Source organism: Bubalus kerabau, chromosome 10 (genome assembly GCF_029407905.1).
Source record: "Bubalus kerabau isolate K-KA32 ecotype Philippines breed swamp buffalo chromosome 10, PCC_UOA_SB_1v2, whole genome shotgun sequence".
NCBI classification, from domain to species: domain Eukaryota; kingdom Metazoa; phylum Chordata; class Mammalia; order Artiodactyla; family Bovidae; genus Bubalus; species Bubalus kerabau.
Window position 1 is genome coordinate 58,612,866 of NC_073633.1, and position 18,195 is coordinate 58,631,060.

The 18,195-nt window shown below is 38.9% G+C and overlaps 1 protein-coding gene across 11 annotated transcripts in view; it reads left to right on the forward strand.

The window, feature by feature from the left end:
- ZNF280D (zinc finger protein 280D) overlaps positions 1-18,195 on the forward strand; it is a 158,888-nt gene that overhangs the window by 32,740 nt on the left and 107,953 nt on the right. For all 11 annotated transcript variants that reach the window (XR_008699347.1, XM_055537853.1, XM_055537850.1 and 8 more), the window contains one exon: positions 14,529-14,646. Coding sequence is in view for 10 of the 11 variants with exons in the window: in XM_055537853.1 (XP_055393828.1) it covers positions 14,529-14,646 (118 nt within the window). In the remaining variant the exon portion in view is untranslated. The remainder of the gene's footprint in view (positions 1-14,528; positions 14,647-18,195) is intronic.

The following is an 18,195-nucleotide window of genomic DNA, read 5'->3' on the forward strand; positions in this document are numbered from 1 at the left end:
GAAAAAGTACTAGTGTGGCTTAATGTTCAGCTAAATTACCCAGAAAACCATTTTTACTTGAAAGGATGACTGAAACCATGGTGTATATTACTATTAACTTAGTGGTTTAAAACCACATACTTCTATTATGTCACAGATTTTGTGAGTTAGGAGTCATGTCATGTCTTAGCTGGATCTTCTGCTTCAGGGTTCCTCCAGGCTTCATTCAAGATGTGAAGCTCAACTAGCAAGTGTCTACTTCCAAGTTCTCATGGTTTTTGGTAGCATTCTGTTCCTTAAGGGTTGTCATATTGAGCATCTCAATATTTTACTGGCTTTTGGTTGGCTCCTTGCCAGGTTGAGTTTTCCCACCATGGCTCTTCTTCAGAGCCCACAAGGGAGAGAGAATGCTTAGCAGGATGGCATTATCAGATCAGATCAGGTCAGATCAGTTGCTCAGTCATGTCTGACTCTTTGCAACCCCATGAATTGCAGCACGCCAGGCCTCCCTGTCCATCACCAACTCCTGGAGTTCACTGAGACTCACGTCCATCGAGTCAGCGATGCCATCCAGCCATCTCATCCTCTGTCGTCCCCTTCTCCTCCTGCCCCCAATCCCTCCCAGCATCAGAGTCTTTTCCAGTGAGTCAACTCTTCACATGAGGTGGCCAAAGTATTGGAGTTTCAGCTTTAGCATCATTCCTTCCAAAGAAATCCCAGGGCTGATCTCCTTCAGAATGGACTGGTTGGATCTCCTTGCAGTCCAAGGGACTCTCAAGAGTCTTCTCTAACACCACAGTTCAAAAGCATCAATTCTTCGGCACTCAGCCTTCTTCACAGTCCCAACTGGCACATCCATACATGACCACAGGAAAAACCATAGCCTTGACTAGACGAACCTTTGTTGGCAAAGTAATTATGTAATGTAATCACATAGAAAAAGTCATATGTATCCCTGTCACTTTTGCTCTACTCTGTCAGAAGCAAGTCACATGACTTGTCTTCACTCAGAGAGAGAATCACACAGGACATGAATTCCAGGGAGTGGGGATCATGGAGGCTACTTTTAAGAGTCTGTCTGCCACATACAGTGAGTTCTTCACTTTTTGTTGTTTGGTAGACAGGTCTTCAAAATTGAATAAAGTGCACTTGTCAACCTAAAGGAAAACAACTGATAGTATTTCTTGCCACTGATGAAATTTGAGCTATCAAGTAAAAATTAGAATTATGAACAACTTGTATCAGTCGTCATGATCTTAACTCTTCTCAGTACATAAAATCTTTTCTTATGGTTGGTAGTATTAATAAATATGATTTTTTTATATTGTGTAATGAACTCTGTCAACATTTGGAAGATTATGTAATTCAAAGAAATCAGTATTTTTGAAATAATGTATGATATAATAAAATCATGCATGAATAAGATTCATTCAAAGTGCAAGATAATACATTTTAATGTAACAGTTCAAAAAGCTCAGTGATAGGGAGTCAGATTCCACTTTGCAGCAAACCTTTAAGAAAATACCGACTGTTGAGTTTTGGTATTGTATCAAAGAAATATATACACATTTATTGTAATTTGCTATTAAAATACTCCCTTTTTTAGCTGTTAATATTTATGAAACCAGAGTATCTTGAGTCTTCAACCAAAACATTTTAACAGAATGAAAGCAGAAGCAGTTATGAGAGTATAGCTGTTTTTTATTAATCTAGACATTAAGGATATTTGCAGAGATGTAAAACAGTGCCACTGTTTTCTCTGATTCTTTTGTGTTTGCTAGATAGCCATTTAAAAAAAAAATGTTATTCATGTTAATTTGTAATGGGTTTATTATTTTGAAATTTTCTATTTTAATCTGTAACATGGTAAATATCAGTAGATATAACCTACCTTTTGATTTTAAATATTTGAAGGGGTTCTGAAATCAAGGACTTAAGAATCCTTAAACAAAAAGTTACCCAAAATTTGAAGATTCTTTGCTACTGGAGTTGAATTAACTCAGTGGTTTTTTTCATGCCATCATAAGCTCTTTGACATTGGCCTTACAGAATTAGTAAATTTTCCCTAAAATATTTGTTCTTTTTACAGTAAGTGAAACAACTACTGAAGCACCTATAGATTTTATTACAAATATTCAAGTTCAAAAACAGAATTGAATCTAAATATTTTTAGAATAATCCATTTCCCCTGTATTTCATATTACTATTAGGTAAATTACACATATTTGTTACCACAAAAAATTTATATTTTGAGATCTTTCTTTCATAGAGGACCTATTAAATTTAATTTTATTTTAATGAAAAGGAAAATCTATGCCTAAACAAAGTTAGTTCCCAGTTATGTTTTGAAGAGGTCATATATCATAAAAAGTAAGAGTATCTTTAGGCAAACACCTTCCCCTCCCTGCCTCCAAATCTTTTCTGTGGTTTTAGCATTCTGAAATAATAATACTGATAAGAGCCCAGGACTAGTTGTCTAGAAAACTTATATTGAAGCAAGAGACTTGAATGATGATTCTGCCTTTTCTAAAACTAGAGCATTGTCAAAACCTCTCTCAGCCTCATTTTCTTCATTTCTAAAATGAGAGCTAACTTTCAATCTTGGATCCTAACATGGCAAGCTACCTAAAATGTAAAGATTCTTTGTTATTAGTAGAATCAAATTAACTTGGAAAGTTTCTCATACTTATTATAAGCTGTTTGGCACTTGAGGGATAGAAAACCAGAAAAAGAAACTTTATTATTTAATTTAGTTTGATATATAAAAATCTTCACAACATTGGACTTAGGGAGAATAAAAAATAACAGTGAGGGGTGGTATCTTTGGTGTTAAAGTTAGAAACTGGAGCTTTTTCTAGCTGAAAATATTTTACATCCATAGGCATAGTTTTTGTTTTTTTTGTAATAATTTTATTTACTTTTCGCTGGGCTGGGTCTTCATTGCTGCCTTAGCTTTTCTCTAGTTGCGGTGAAAGGGGGCTATTCTCCACTGGTGTCTCATTGCTGTGGTTTCTCTTTTGGACCTCAGGCTTTGGGGCCTGTAGGCCCCAGTAGTTCTGGCACGGGCTTGGTAGTTGCAGCTCCTAGGCTGTAGAACACAGGCTCAGTAGTTATGGTGCACAGGCACAATTGCTCCACGACATGTGGAATCTTCGCCGATCAGGGATCGAGCACGTGTCTCCCGGACTGGCAGGTGAATTCTTTACAGTTGAGCCACCAGGGAAGTCCTATAGGCATAGTTTTTAAATCAAAACACCTCAATTCACGGTTCCCAAACTTGGGGAAGTTTTTAAAAAAATTTTGTCAGTTGGTCTGGGTGCTTGTGTCTTAGAAATAATACATTTAAAAACGCTCTATGTGATTCTAATGTGCACAGTTAGGAATGCACTCTGGAATGAATTGAGAATCCTATGTAAGGGAACTTACTCTGAATTTTAGAAGCCACTGCATTAAATATATTACAATTTTTCATTTTATGTCATGTTTTCTGTATATGTGTATTTTTACTTTTTCATGTAATATCTTTATACTTCCGTATCTCTTTCAAATCTCAGGGAGTGAGGATATACTGTATTTTAAAAGCCAATGTGATATAGCTTAAGGGCATAGGCTTTGTAATTAAACAGACCCAAGTTCTAATTACAGCTCCATCAATAATAAGTAGGATTGAATTGGGAACCTTGTGTAACCACACCTAACATTAGTTTCAGTTCAGTTCAGTCACTCATGGACTCTTTGCAACCCCATGGACTGCAGCACGCCAGACCTTCCTGTCCATCACCAACTCACGGAGTTTACTCAGACTCATGTCTATTGAGTTGGTGATGCCATCCAACCATCTCATCCTCTGTCGTCCCCTTCTCGCACCATCAATCTTTCCCAGCACTGGGGTCTTTTCACATGAGTCAGTTCTTTGCATCAGGTGGCCAAAGTATTGGAGTTTCAGCTTCAGCATCAGTCCTTTAGTGAATATTCAGGACTGATTTCCTTAGGATGGCGTGGTTGGATCTCCTTGCTGTCCAAGGGACGCTCAAGAGTCTTCTCCAACACCATACTTCAAAAGCATCAATTCTTCGGCTCTCAGCTTTCTTTATAGTCCAACTCTCACATCCACGCATGACTACTAGAAAAACCATAGCTTTGACTAGACAGACCTTTGTTGGCAAGGTAGTGTCTCTGCTTTTGAATATGCTATCTAGGTTGGACATAACTTTGCTTTCAAGGAGCAAACATCTTTTAATTTCATGGCTGCAGTCACCATCTGCAGTGATTTGGAGCCCTCCAAAATAAAGTCTGTCACCGTTTCCGCTCTTTCCCCATCTATTTGCCATGAAGTGATGGGACCGAATGCCATGATCTTAGTTTTCTGAATGTTGAGCTTTAAGCCAACTTTTTCACTCTCCTCTTTCACTTTCATCAAGAGGCTCTTTAGTTCTTCACTTTCTGCTATAAGGGTGGTGTCATCTGCATATCTGAGGTTATTGATATTTCTCCTGGCAATCTTGATTCCAGCTTGTGTTTTATCCAGCCCAGCGTTTCTCATGATGTACTCTGCATATAAGTTAAATAAGCATTTCTTCTAAGGGATTCTTGCCCACAATAGTAGATATAATGGTCATCGGAGTTAAATTCACCCATTCCAGTCCATTTTAGTTCACTGATTCCTAGAATGTCAACATTCACTCTTGCCATCTCCTGTTTGACCACTTCCAATTTGCCTTGATTCGTGGACCTAACATTCCAAGTTCCTATGCAGTATTGCTCGTTACAGCATTGGACCTTGCTTCTATCACCAGTCACATCCACAACTGGGTGTTGTTTTTGCTTTGGCTCCATCCCTTCGTTCTTTCTGGAGTTAATTCTCCGGTGATCTGTAGTAACATATTGGGCACCTACTGACCTGGGGAGTTCATCTTTCAGTGTCCTATCTTTTTGACTTTTCATACTGTTCATGAGGTTCTCAAGGCAAGAATACTGAAGTGGTTTGCCATTCCCTTCTCCCGTGGGCCGCGTTTTGTCAGAACTCTCCACCATGACCCATCTGTCTTGGGTCGTGCTACAGGGCATGGCTTATAGTTTCATTGAGTTAGACAAGGCTGTGGTCCATGTGGTCAGATTGTTTAGTTTTCGGTGATTGTGGTTTTCAGTCTGTTTTCCCCCTAATGGAGAAGAATAAGAGGCTTATTGAAGCTTTCTGATGGGAGAGACTGACTGAGGGGGAAACTGGGTTTTGTTCTTATGGGCGGGGCCATGCTCAGTTAATCTTTAATCCAGTTTTCTGTTGAAGGGCAGGGCTGTATTCCCTTCCTGTTAATTGACCTGGGGCCAAACTACAGTGGAGGTAATGAAGATAATGGCTGCTGCTGTCCGACTCTGTGCGACCCCATAGACAGCAGCCCACCAGGCTCCTCTGTCCATGGGATTCTCCAGGCAAGAACACTGGAGTGGGTTGCCATTTCCTCCTCCAATGCATGAAAGTGAAAAGTCAAAATGAAGTCGCTCAGTCGTGTCCGACTCTTAGCGACCCCATGGACTGCAGCCTGCCAGGCTCCTCCGTCCCTGGGATTTTCCAGGCAAGAGTACTGGAGTGGGGTGCCATTGCCTTCTCCAAGATAATGGCTACCTCCTTCAAATGGTCCCATGCATGCACTGCTACACTTAGTGTCCCCAACCTTGCAGCAGTCACTGCCGACCCATGCCTCTGCTGGAGACTCCTGGACACTCATGGGCAAGTCTGGGTCAGTCTCTAGTGGGTCACTGCTCCTTTCATTAGTTTACTTATTAGGTAAACATTAGGAGAAGGCAGTGGCACCCCATTCCAGTACTCTTGCCTGGAAAATACCATGGATGGAGGAGCCTGGTAGGCTGCAGTCCATGGGGTCGCTAAGGGTCGGACACGACTGAGTGACTTCACTTTCTTTCACTTTCCACTTTCATGCACTGGAAAAGGAAATGGCAACCCACTCCAGTGTTCTTGCCTGGAGAACCCCAGGGACGGGGGAGCCTGGTGGGCTGCCGTCTATGGGGTCACACAGAGTCGGATGACTGAAGCGACTTAGCAGCAGCAGCAGCACCAGCAGCAGTTTACCTATTTATAAAATGGGATATAATATTAGGTCTTTGTTAGTACTGTGTGACAACTACTTGTTTTAATAATATAATGTGCCTTCAAGTGCAGGTTTATTTAAAATGTGACTGTGACTTCCAGGCGGTGCTAGTGGTAAAGAACCCTGCCAATGAAGGAGACTTGAGAGGAGGGTTTGATCCCTGGGATGGAAGGATCACCTGGAGGAGAGCATGACAACCCACTCCAGTATCCTTGCCTGGAGAATGCCTTGGATGGAGGATCCTGGCAGGCTACAGTCCATAGAGTTGCAGAGAGTCAGGCACCCCTGAAGTGACCTAGCATGCACATTTATGGCTTTTTTTAAGTGTGAAAGGTGAATAACTTGAAGTTCAGAAATGACTTGCCCAAGGTTTTGTAGCTAAGTAAATGTGTGGATCTTCTGGAGCCCAGTTGTGTTGATCTTTCTGAACTATTTAGAAGACATTAAAAGTTCTATGTTAGATAATTATTTTAATCTGTTATTGTTGAGTAATATGTACCTGCGCTCTGAAATTGTGAGTTGTTTCCTAAGAAAGCATTTAACAGTATTAACTTTATACTTCTGTTAACTGTTTTAGAAAATGTAAGTGAATGTTTTACCCTTTTAAGTGTAAATATTTGAAGAAAATATTTATGTTGAAGCAATATCATGTTTGGTTGCAATTAAGTAATGTGGCATCACTGATTTTTTTTTGTATTACACACTAAGGTTCAAATGCAGGTATCTGCCTCTTAGGCCTTAAATTCTAGGAGTGGTTTTGGTTACTTCTGTACTTGTTTCCATAACAATTTTTTTTTAAACAACAGTAATAATTTATTTAGTGACAGATTGGCCATTTGTGAAGCGTGTGGTAGGGAAGGCTTATGTCTTTTCAAAACTAAGAAAAATTTTTATTGAGGTGCAGTTGACGTACAACATTCTATTGGTTTCAGATGTACAACATGCTATTAGTTTCAAGTGTACAGCACAGTGGTTTAAAATTTGTATATATTGTGAAATGACCACCACAGTAAGTCTGGTTCTAGTCCGTCACCATATGTCATTATAGAATTTTTTTCTTGTAATGAGAAATTCTAAGATCTCTCTTAGTAACTTTCACATATGTGCTACAGTGTTATTAACACAGTCACCATGCTGAACGTCATGTTTTCGTTATTTATTTTATAACTGGAAGCTTGTATATTTTAACTCCTTTCACCCATATTTTTGTTTCTGTAACTTTTTATGGACAAACTCGTTTCGATAGAAAAGTTAGTAGTAAACCAAAATTCTTAAAACTTATTTATACCTTAATTTATAAGCACAGAACAAACAAAACCTTTCTGTTTCTATTTTGAAATACTGTGTATTTTGGTGGGAAAATTTAGAAAGAGAGACGAGTGCATACTGTACTTTGATTTTTTTTCTCACCTGCAAACAGTGTAGGTTATATCAATCAGAAGCATACTGTATACCCAGATACGTATTTCTCTTTTATCCCTGAACATTCTACTAAGAATGTGTCATTGGCTTTTTCTCAAAATCACGATATTAGTGGTTGTATGATAATCTGTCATTTTATTTAGCCATTCTTTCATTGTTGGATGTAAAGATTTTTAATTTTTACTGTTAAAAATGCTATAATTACCCAATAAGCATTTTCATTTCCGTACCATAAAATTTTAAAGTAAAATAGTTGAACAAAAGGATGTGAACTTATATAAAGCCTTTGATAGCTACTGCCAAAATATTCGTGCAGAAAAGTTATACCTAAATATAGCCTCTATTTTGCCAGTAGTATGTGTTTTCATTATTTTTTAATTCATAAGTTTTAATTCATACTAATTTTAGACTTACAGGGAAAGTAATACAATATACCCCTAACGGGAAGTAGTTTCCTGTACTGATGTCATCTTACTTAATATAACTAAATTGCAGATCTTATTCAGTTTTACCAGTTTTTGTCATTAATGTCTTTTTTTAATTCCCAGGATTCTATTTAGGATCACACCTTACAGTTTGTTATTTCTTCTTAGTCTCCTCATATTTTTCTACAATTACTTATTCTTTGTCTATTATGAGCTTGATACTTTTAAGAGAAGTAGCAGTTATTTTGTACTGTTTAACTGCCATTGTCTTTATTTGCATTTCTTTGGCTAAATTGAAAAAAATAGTTTTTGTATATATTGGTCATTGTTTTTTGTTTTTGAAGAGCCTCAGTTTATGTCCTTTGCCCATTTTTCTCTTAAAGTGATTTTTTCTGTTTTAGACTTTAAGTCTTGTTAATTTTTTTTTTTTCTTCTTCACAACCTGCTATGACATTTATTTTAATTTTATTTTATTTTTAAACTTTACAATATTGTATTAGTTTTGCCAAATATCAAAATGAATCTGCCACAGGTATACCTGTGTTCCCCATCCTGAACCCTCCTCCCTCCTCCCTCCCCATACCCTCCCTCTGGGTCGTCCCAGTGCACCAGCCCCAAGCATCCAGTATCGTGCATCGAACCTGGACTGGCGACTCGTTTCATACATGATATTATACATGTTTAAATGCCGTTCTCCCAAATCTCCCCATCCTCTCCCTCTCCCACAGAGTCCATAAGACTGTTCTATACATCAGTGTCTCTTTTGCTGTCTTGTACACAGGGTTATTGTTACCATCTTTCTAAATTCCATATATATGCGTTAGTATACTGTATTGGTGTTTTTCTTTCTGGCTTACTTCACTCTGTATAATAGGCTCCAGTTTCATCCACCTCATTAGAACTGATTCAAATGTATTCTTTTTAATGGCTGAGTAATACTCCATTGTGTATATGTACCACAGCTTTCTTATCCGTTCATCTGCTGATGGGCATCTAGGTTGCTTCCATGTCCTGGCTATTATAAGCAGTGCTGCGATGAACATTGGGGTACACGTGTCTCTTTCCCTTCTGGTTTCCTCAGTGTGTATTGCCAGCAGTGGGATTGCTGGATCATAAGGCAGTTCTATTTCCAGTTTTTTAAGGAATCTCCACACTGTTCTCCATAGTGGCTGTACTAGTTTGCATTCCCACCAACAGAGTAAGAGGGTTCCCTTTTCTCCACACCCTCTCCAGCATTTATTGCTTGTAGACTTTTGGAGCGCAGCCATTCTGACTGGCGTGAAATGGTACCTCATAGTGGTTTTGATTTGCATTTCTCTGATAATGAGTGATGTTGAGCATCTTTTCATGTGTTTGTTAGCCATCTGTATGTCTTCTTTGGAGAAATGTCTATTTAGTTCTTTGGCCCATTTTTTGATTGGGTCATTTATTTTTCTGGAGTTGAGCTGTAGGAGTTGCTTGTATATTTTTGAGATTAGTTGTTTGTCAGTTGCTTCATTTGCTATTATTTTCTCCCATTCTGAAGGCTGCCTTTTCACCTTGCTAATAGTTTCCTTTGTTGTGCAGAAGCTTTTAAGTTTATTTAGGTCCCATTTGTTTATTTTTGCTTTTATTTCCAATATTCTGGGAGGTGGGTCATAGAGGATCCTGCTGTGATGTATGTCGGAGAGTGTTTTGCCTATGTTCTCCTCTAGGAGTTTTATAGTTTCTGGTCTTACGTTGAGATCTTTAATCCATTTGGAGTTTATTTTTGTGTACGGTGTTAGAAAGTGTTCTAGTTTCCTTCTTTTACAAGTGGTTGACCAGTTTTCCCAGCACCACTTGTTAAAGAGATTGTCTTTAATCCATTGTATATTCTTGCCTCCTTTGTCAAAGATAAGGTGTCCATATGTGCGTGGATTTGTATCTGGGCTTTCTATTTTGTTCCCTTGATCAATATTTCTGTCTTTGTGCCAGTACCATACTGTCTTGATAACTGTGGCTTTGTAGTAGAGCCTGAAGTCAGGTAGGTTGATTCCTCCAGTTCCATTCTTCTTAATCTTTGAGCTTTTACTTGCTGTATATTATGACCCATAGAATAGTCCAAAAATCACTAATGAGAGCTTACTCTTCAGTGGTGCTCTTATATATACAGCATTGGGATCTATTTTGTGTGTGTGTTATCAGTGTATTTAATATATAAAAATTTTGGAGTACATATATACACCTAAATTATATTGACCATATTTTTCATGATTCAGTTCAGTTCAGTTCAGTCACTCAGTCATGTCCAGCTCTTTGCGACCCCATGAATCGCAGCACACCAGGCCTCCCTGTCCATCACCAACTCCTGAAGTTAACTCAGACTCACGTCCATCGAGTCGGTGATGCCATCCAGCCATCTCATCCTCTGTCGTCCCCTTCTCCTCCTGCCCCCAATCCCTCCCAGCATCAGAGTCTTTTCCAATGAGTCAACTCTTCGCATGAGGTGGCCAAAGTACTGGAGTTTCAGCTTTAGCATCATTCCTTCCAAAGAAATCCCAGGGCTGATCTGCTTCAGAATGGACTGGTTGGATCTCCTTGCAGTCCAAGGGACTCTCAAGAGTCTCCAACACCACAGTTCAAAAGCATCAATTCTTCAGCGCTCAGCTTTCTTCACAGTCCAGCTCACATCCATACATGACCACTGGAAAAACCATAGCCTTGACTAGACGGACCTTTGTTGGCAAAGTAACGTCTTTGCTTTTGAATATGCTATCTAGGTTGGTCATAATTTACTTCCAAGGAGAAAGCGTCTTTTAATTTCATGGCTGCAGTCACCATCTGCAGTGATTTTGGAGCCCCAAAAAATAAATCTGACACTGTTCCCACTGTTTCCCCATCTATTTTCCATGAAGTGATGGGACCAGATGCCATGATCTTAGTTTTCTGAATGTTGAGCTTTAAGCCAACTTTTCACTCTGCTCTTTCACTTTCATCAACAGGCTTTTTTTAGTTCCTCTTCACTTTCTGCCATAAGGGTGGTGTCATCTCCATATCTGAGGTTATTGATATTTCTCCCAGCAGTCTTGATTCCAGCTTGTGCTTCCTCCAGCCCAGCGTTTCTCATGATGTACTCTGCATAGAAGTTAAATAAGCAGGGTGACAGTATACAGTCTTGACATACTCCTTTTCCTATTTGGAACCAGTCTGTTGTTCCATGTCCAATTCTAACTGTTGCTTCCTGACCTGCATACAGATTTCTCAAGAGGCAGGTCAGGTGGTCTGGTATTCCCATCTCTTTCAGAATTTTCCACAATTTATTGTGATCCACACAGTCGAAGGCTTTGGCATAGTCAATAAAGCAGAAGAAGATGTTTTTCTGGAACTCTCTTCCTTTTTCCATGAATCAGCGGATGTTGGCAATTTGATCTCTGGTTCCTCTGCCTTTTCTAAAACCAGCTTGAACATCTGGAAATTCACGGTTCATGTACTGCGGAAGCTGGCTTGGAGAATTTTGAGCATTATTTTACTAGCGTGTGAGATGAGTGCAATTGTGCAGTAGTTTGCTGCTGCTGGTGCTAAGTTCCTTCAGTTGTGTCCGACTCTGTGCGACCCCATAGATGGCAGCCCTCCCGGCTCTCCTGTCCCTGGGGTTCTCCAGGCAAGAATACTGGAGTGGGTTGCCATTTCCTTCTCTAATGCAGGAAAGTGAAAAGTGAAAGTGAAGTTGCTCAGTCGTGTCCGACTCCTAGCGATCCCGTGGACTGCAGCCTACCAGGCTCCTCCATCCATGGGACCTTTCCGGCAAGAATACTGGAGTGGGTTGCCATTGCCTTCTCCATCCAGTTGCCAACTCAGTGGTAGTTTGAGCATTCCTTATTTATACTAAATAATCTATTTAGTATTTTATACTATTACATACCCTATATCTTTGAGCTAACGTATAAATTTATACTGTCTGATGTTTGACTATGTTATGATTCTTTTCATACTTTTTACTCTTCTTTTCCTGGTATCTTCCTGCTGAGACCACCCTTTGCCCTTATGGACTGAAGCTTTCCTTGAGCCCTAAGGCCTCAAGAAATGGAGCAGATGTCCCAGATCATTCCTATAAACAGCTTCCATTCTAAACCCTGTGTGCCTAGCTTTCTTTTTTTTTTTTTTTTTTTTATTTTTTTTTTTTAATTTTATTTTATTTTTAAACTTTACATAACTGTATTAGATTTGCCAAATATCAAAATGAATCCGCCACAGGTATACATGTGTTCCCCATCCTGAACCCTCCTCCCTCCTCCCTCCCCATTCCATCCCTCTGGGTCGTCCCAGTGCACCAGCCCCAAGCATCCAGTGTCGTGCATCGAACCTGGACTGGCAACTCATTTCATACATGATATTTACATGTTTCAATGCCATTCTCCCAAATCTTCCCACCCTCTCCCTCTCCCACAGAGTCCATAAGACTGTTCTATACATCAGTGTCTCTTTTGCTGTCTCGTACACAGGGTTATTGTTACCATCTTTCTAAATTCCATATATATGCGTTAGTATACTGTATTGGTGTTTTTCTTTCTGGCTTACTTCACTCTGTATAATAGGCTCCAGTTTCATCCACCTCATTAGAACTGATTCAAATGTATTCTTTTTAATGGCTGAATAATACTCCATTGTGTATATGTACCACAGCTTTCTTATCCATTCATCTGCTGATGGACATCTAGGTTGCTTCCATGTCCTGGCTATTATAAACAGTGCTGCGATGAACATTGGGGTACTCGTGTCTCTTTCCCTTCTGGTTTTCTCAGTGTGTATGCCCAGCAGTGGGATTGCTGGATCATAAGGCATGTCTATTTCCAGTTTTTTAAGGAATCTCCACACTGTTCTCCATAGTGGCTGCACTAGTTTGCATTCCCACCAACAGTGGAAGAGGGTTCCCTTTTCTCCACACCCTCTCCAGCATTTATTACTTGTAGACTTTTGGATTGCAGCCATTCTGACTGGTGTGAAATGGTACCTCATAGTGGTTTTGATTTGCATTTCTCTGATAATGAGTGATGTTGAGCATCTTTTCATGTGTTTGTTAGCCATCTTTATGTCTTCTTTGGAGAAATGTCTATTTAGTTCTTTGGCCCATTTTTTGATTGGGTCATTTATTTTTCTGGAGTTGAGCTGTAGGAGTTGCTTGTATATTCTCGAGATTAGTTGTTTGTCAGTTGCTTCATTTGCTATTATCTTCTCCCATTCTGAAGGCTGTCTTTTCACCTTGCTAATAGTTTCCTTTGATGTGCAGAAGCTTTTAAGGTTAATTAGGTCCCATTTGTTTATTTTTGCTTTTATTTCCAATATTCTGGGAGGTGGGTCATAGAGGATCCTGCTTTGATGTATGTCAGAGAGTGTTTTGCCTATGTTGTCCTCTAGGAGTTTTATAGTTTCTGGTCTTACGTTTAGATCTTTAATCCATTTTGAGTTTATTTTTGTGTATGGTGTTAGAAAGTGTTCTAGTTTCATTCTTTTACAAGTGGTTGACCAGAGTTCCCAGCACCACTTGTTAAAGAGATTGTCTTTAATCCATTGTATATTCTTGCCTCCTTTGTCGAAGATAAGGTGTCCATAAGTGCCTAGCTTTCTTATTTGTTCATCCTTCTGACAGTTTGTATATTTGCCCTATAAGATGGGAGATTGCCTGGCCCAGCATGACTTTGCATAGGATGGTGGGAAGAGTGGGGGATTCATTCTTTCTCTTCCTGAGACTTGGCTTACAAATTTTGCCAATAAAAGTGATTCCAAAACTCGTACCATGTGATGTGTTCATCCCTAACCTTGATGCACCATACTACAGAGTAGTTTCCAGTTTGTTTGCCCTGATATTTTATCTGTGGGGTTTATAGAGGAATAGAAGCTTTTGAAATTGTACTTATGTCAGTATGTTTACTTATTTTTTCCTTGCTTTTACCCAAAGATTTTGATAACCTCTGTTATTTGCTCTTTGATAGGAATCCTACATTTTTAGTGACTCTCTGAAGTATATCAATCTTACTGATTTAAAATGAGTTTGTATGTTTCTTTGACCTTGAAAAAAAATCAGGCTGGAATTTTTCCCTAATTGTAACTGGCTAGTCAGGGATAAGCCAACTCTCAGTAATAACTTTGGAGAAGGCAGTGGCGCCCCACTCCAGTACTCTTGCCTGGAAAATCCCATGGACGGAGGAGCCTGGTAGGCTGTAATCCATGGGGTCGCGAAGAGTCGGACACGACTGAACGACTTCGCTTTCACTTTTCACTTTCATGTGTTGGAGAAGGAAATGGCAACCCACTCCAGTGTTCTTGCCTGGAGAATCCCAGGGACGGGGGAGCCTGGTGGGCTGCCGTCTATGGGGTTGCACAGAGTCGGACACGACTGAAGCGACTTAGCAGCAGCAGCAGCAGTAATAACTTGCTTTCAGTTTTAGTAGATATTAATTTTTGCATAATAGTAATAATTGCCTTGTGTTTTTTTGCTCATTAGTAATGGAGTCATTAAAGGTTATCCTTATAATATTGGCATACAGTTACATTTCCCTTTACAAGTTTGTGAAGCAAAATAATTATAACTTTGTTTGACTACATGTAATGTTCTTCCTTTGAAATATTTTAACAGGGTTATGTAACGAACTCATCACGAGTTGTTTCTAATAATTCTTCAGAGTTACTGTTTGACTTGACCCAAGATTCAGGATTACCACATTACCAAGCAGGACCAGCACTTTCTATAACAGGTTGGTTTCAGCACTGTTTCAAAAAATTAGGAAAAGAAAACTTGGTGAATAAGCATATGAAATTGACTTTCTGTTTTGAGGTCTGTGTCTTCATGTTAAGTTTTTCACATATTGTAAGGTGTAATGGCACTAACAATTCTTGAATGCCATTTTGGTGGTTTTAAATGAAATCTTATTTAGTAATATTATATTTGTTTATATATTAATTAATATATTAATAAATTAATTAATATATATTGTATATTAGTAATGTTATATTTCTTCCTGTTAATTTAGTATGCTAACCAGCTTTGACCTTGTTCTCACTTGGCATTAAACGTGGGCTGAGAAAAATTTTTATTTTATGTTTACTTTGTTTTATTGGAGTACAGTTGATTTACAATGTTATGTTATTTTCAGGTGTATAACAACTTGATTCAGTTATACATTATATATATTCATTCTTTTTTAGATTCGTTTCTCATATAGGTTATCACACAATACTGAGTAAAATTCTCTCTGCTGTACAGTAGGTCCTTGTTGGTTATCTGTTGTATATATAATAGTGTGTTTGTGTTCATCCTAAGCTCCTGGTTTATTTCTCTGTCCCCACATTCCCTTTTGGTAGCCATTAGTTTGTTTTCAGTATCTGTAAGTCTGTTTCTGTTTTGTGAATAAATTTATTTGTATCTTTTAAAAATTATATTCCACATATGAGTGATATTTTATATTTGTCTTTGTGTGACTTACTTCATTTAACATGATAATCTCTAGGTCCATTCATGTTGCTGTAAATGGCATTTTTTTGTTCTTTTTATGGCTACTATTCAGTTGCATATATGTACCACATCTTTGTCCATTCCTCTGTAGATGGACATTTAGGTTGCTTCAATGTTTTAATTATAGTAAATAGTGCTGCACTGAACATTCGGGTGCATATATCTATTTGAGGTATGGTTTTCTTCAGTAATATGCCAAGGAATCGGAGAAGGCAATGGCAAGCCACTCCAGTACTCTTGCCTGGAAAATCCCATGGATGGAGGAGCCTGGTAGGCTGCAGTCCATGGGGTCACTACGAGTCGGACGCGACAGAGCGACTTCACTTTCACACAGTGGAGAAGGCAATGGCAACCCATTCCAGTGTTCTTGCCTGGAGAATCCCAGGGACAGGGGAGCCTGGTGGGCTGCCGTCTATGGGGTCGCACAGAGTCGGACATGACTGAAGCGACTTAGCAGCAGCAGCAGCAGCATGCCAAGGAATGGGGTTACTGGATCATATGGTAGCTCTGTTTTGAGTTTTTTAAGGAACCTCAATACTGTTCTCCATAATGGTTGTACCAATTTACATTCCCACCAACAGTGCAGGAGGGTTTCCTTCACACCTTCTCTAGCATTTATAGTTTGTAGACTTTTTGTTGATGGCCTTTCTGACTGGTGTGAGGTAATACCTCTTTGTAGTTTTGATATGCATTTCTCTGATAATTTGTGGTATTGATAAATCCCTTGTTTGTTGGTTTGTTTACAAATATTTTCTCCCATTCTCTTGGTTACCTTTTCATGTTGTTTATGGTTTCCTTTGCTGGACAGAAGCTTTTAAGTTTAATGAGGTCCCACTTATGTTTTGTTTGTTTTCATTACCAAAGGAGGTGGATCAAAAAAGACATTGCTGTGAATTACGTCAAAGAGTGTTCTGCCTATGTTTTCCTCTGAGTTTTATAGTGTCCAGCCTTTCATTTAGGTCTTTGATCCATTTTGAGTTTATTTTTTCATGTGGTGTTAGAAAATGTTCTAATTTCATTGTTTTACATATAGCTGTCCAGTTTTCCCAGCATTACTTACTGAAGAAACTGTCTTTTCTCCATTGTCTATTCTTGTTTCCTTTGTTGTATATTAATTGACAATAGGTGTGTGGGTTTATTTCTGGACATTCTATCCTGTTTCATTGATCTATAGTTCTGTTTTTGTAAAAAATCTTAAAATAATTTCTTTAAGGAAGTTCTCTGATACTCTAAATACTCTGTAAAAAGATATATTTATTAGGTTCTGTAGCCACTAGTATGGAAGAGTATATGATTATAGTTAATAATTTCTCAATTAGGTTAGTATGTTTATATTCAATAAATGATTTAGATGTAAAGTACGATTATAGAGTACTGTTATAAAGTGGCTGCACTAAATTCTTCTGTAGTCAGTACTCAGTAAATGCCCATTAAAGGAGTAATGAAGTTTCCCTGTTGAAGAAGAGTTATCTTTATTATATACTATGATAAAAGTGTCCAATATGCTACTGGGTAAAAGCAGAGGGCAATTACTTATAACTCCAGGAAGAATGAAGTAGCTGGGCCAAAGCGGAAACAAGGCTCAGTTGTGGTTATATCCAGTGGTGACAATAAAGTCTGATGCTGTAAAGGGCAACATTGCATAGGAACCTGAAATGTGAGGTCTGTGAACCAAGGTAAATTCAGTCAGTTCAGTCACTCAGTTGTGTCTGATTCTTTGTGACTGTATGGACTGCAGCATTTCTTAGAGCTTGCTCAAACTCATGTCCATTGAGTTGGTGATGCCATTCAACCATATTATCCTCTGTCATCCCCCTTCTCTTCCTGCCTTCACTCTTTCCAGGCATCAGGGTCTTTCCCACTGAATTAGTTCTTCCCATCAGGTGGCCAAAATATTGAAGCTTCAGTTTCAGCATCAGCCTTTCCAGTGAATACTCAGGACTTATTTCCTTTAGGATTACTGGTTGGATCTCCTTGTACTCGAAGGGACTCTCAAGAGTCGTCTCCAACATCACAGTTCAAAAGCTTCAGTTCTTTGGCACTTAGCTTTCTTTATGCTCCAATTCTCCCATCCACATATGACTACTGGAAAAACTATAGCTTTGACTAAATGGACCTTTGTCGGCAAAGTATTGTCCTTGCTTTTTAATATGCTGTCCAGGTTTGTCATAGCTTTTCTTCCAAGGAGCAAGCATCTTTTAATTTCATGGCTGCAGTCACCATCTGCAGTGATTTTGGAGCCCAAGAAAATAAAGTCTGTCACTGTCTCCATTGTTTCAAGGTAAATTAAATGTGTTCAAGCAGGACATGGCAAGAGTGAACATTGACATACTAGGAATCAGTGAACTAAAATGGACAGGAACGGGCAAATTTAATTCAGATGACCATTATAACTACTTCTGCAGGCAAGAATCCCTTAGAAGAAATGGAGTAGCCCTCATAGTCAACAAAAGAGTCTGAAATGTAGCATGTGGGTGCAGTCTTCAAAACAGCAGAATGATCTCGGTTCGTTTCCAAGGCAAGCCATTCAGCATCACAGTAATCCAAGTCTGTGCCCCAATCACTGATGCCAGTGAAGCTGAAGTTGACCAGTTCAATGAAGACCTACTTCTAGAACTAACTCCAAAAAAAGATGTCCTTTCCATCATAGAGGATTGGAATGCAAAAATAGGAAGTCAAGAGATACCTGGAGTAACAGGCAAGTTTGGCCTGGGAGTACAAAATGAGGCAGGGCGAAGGCTAACAGTGTCAAGAGAACGTACTGGTCATAGCAAACATCTTTTCCAGCAAC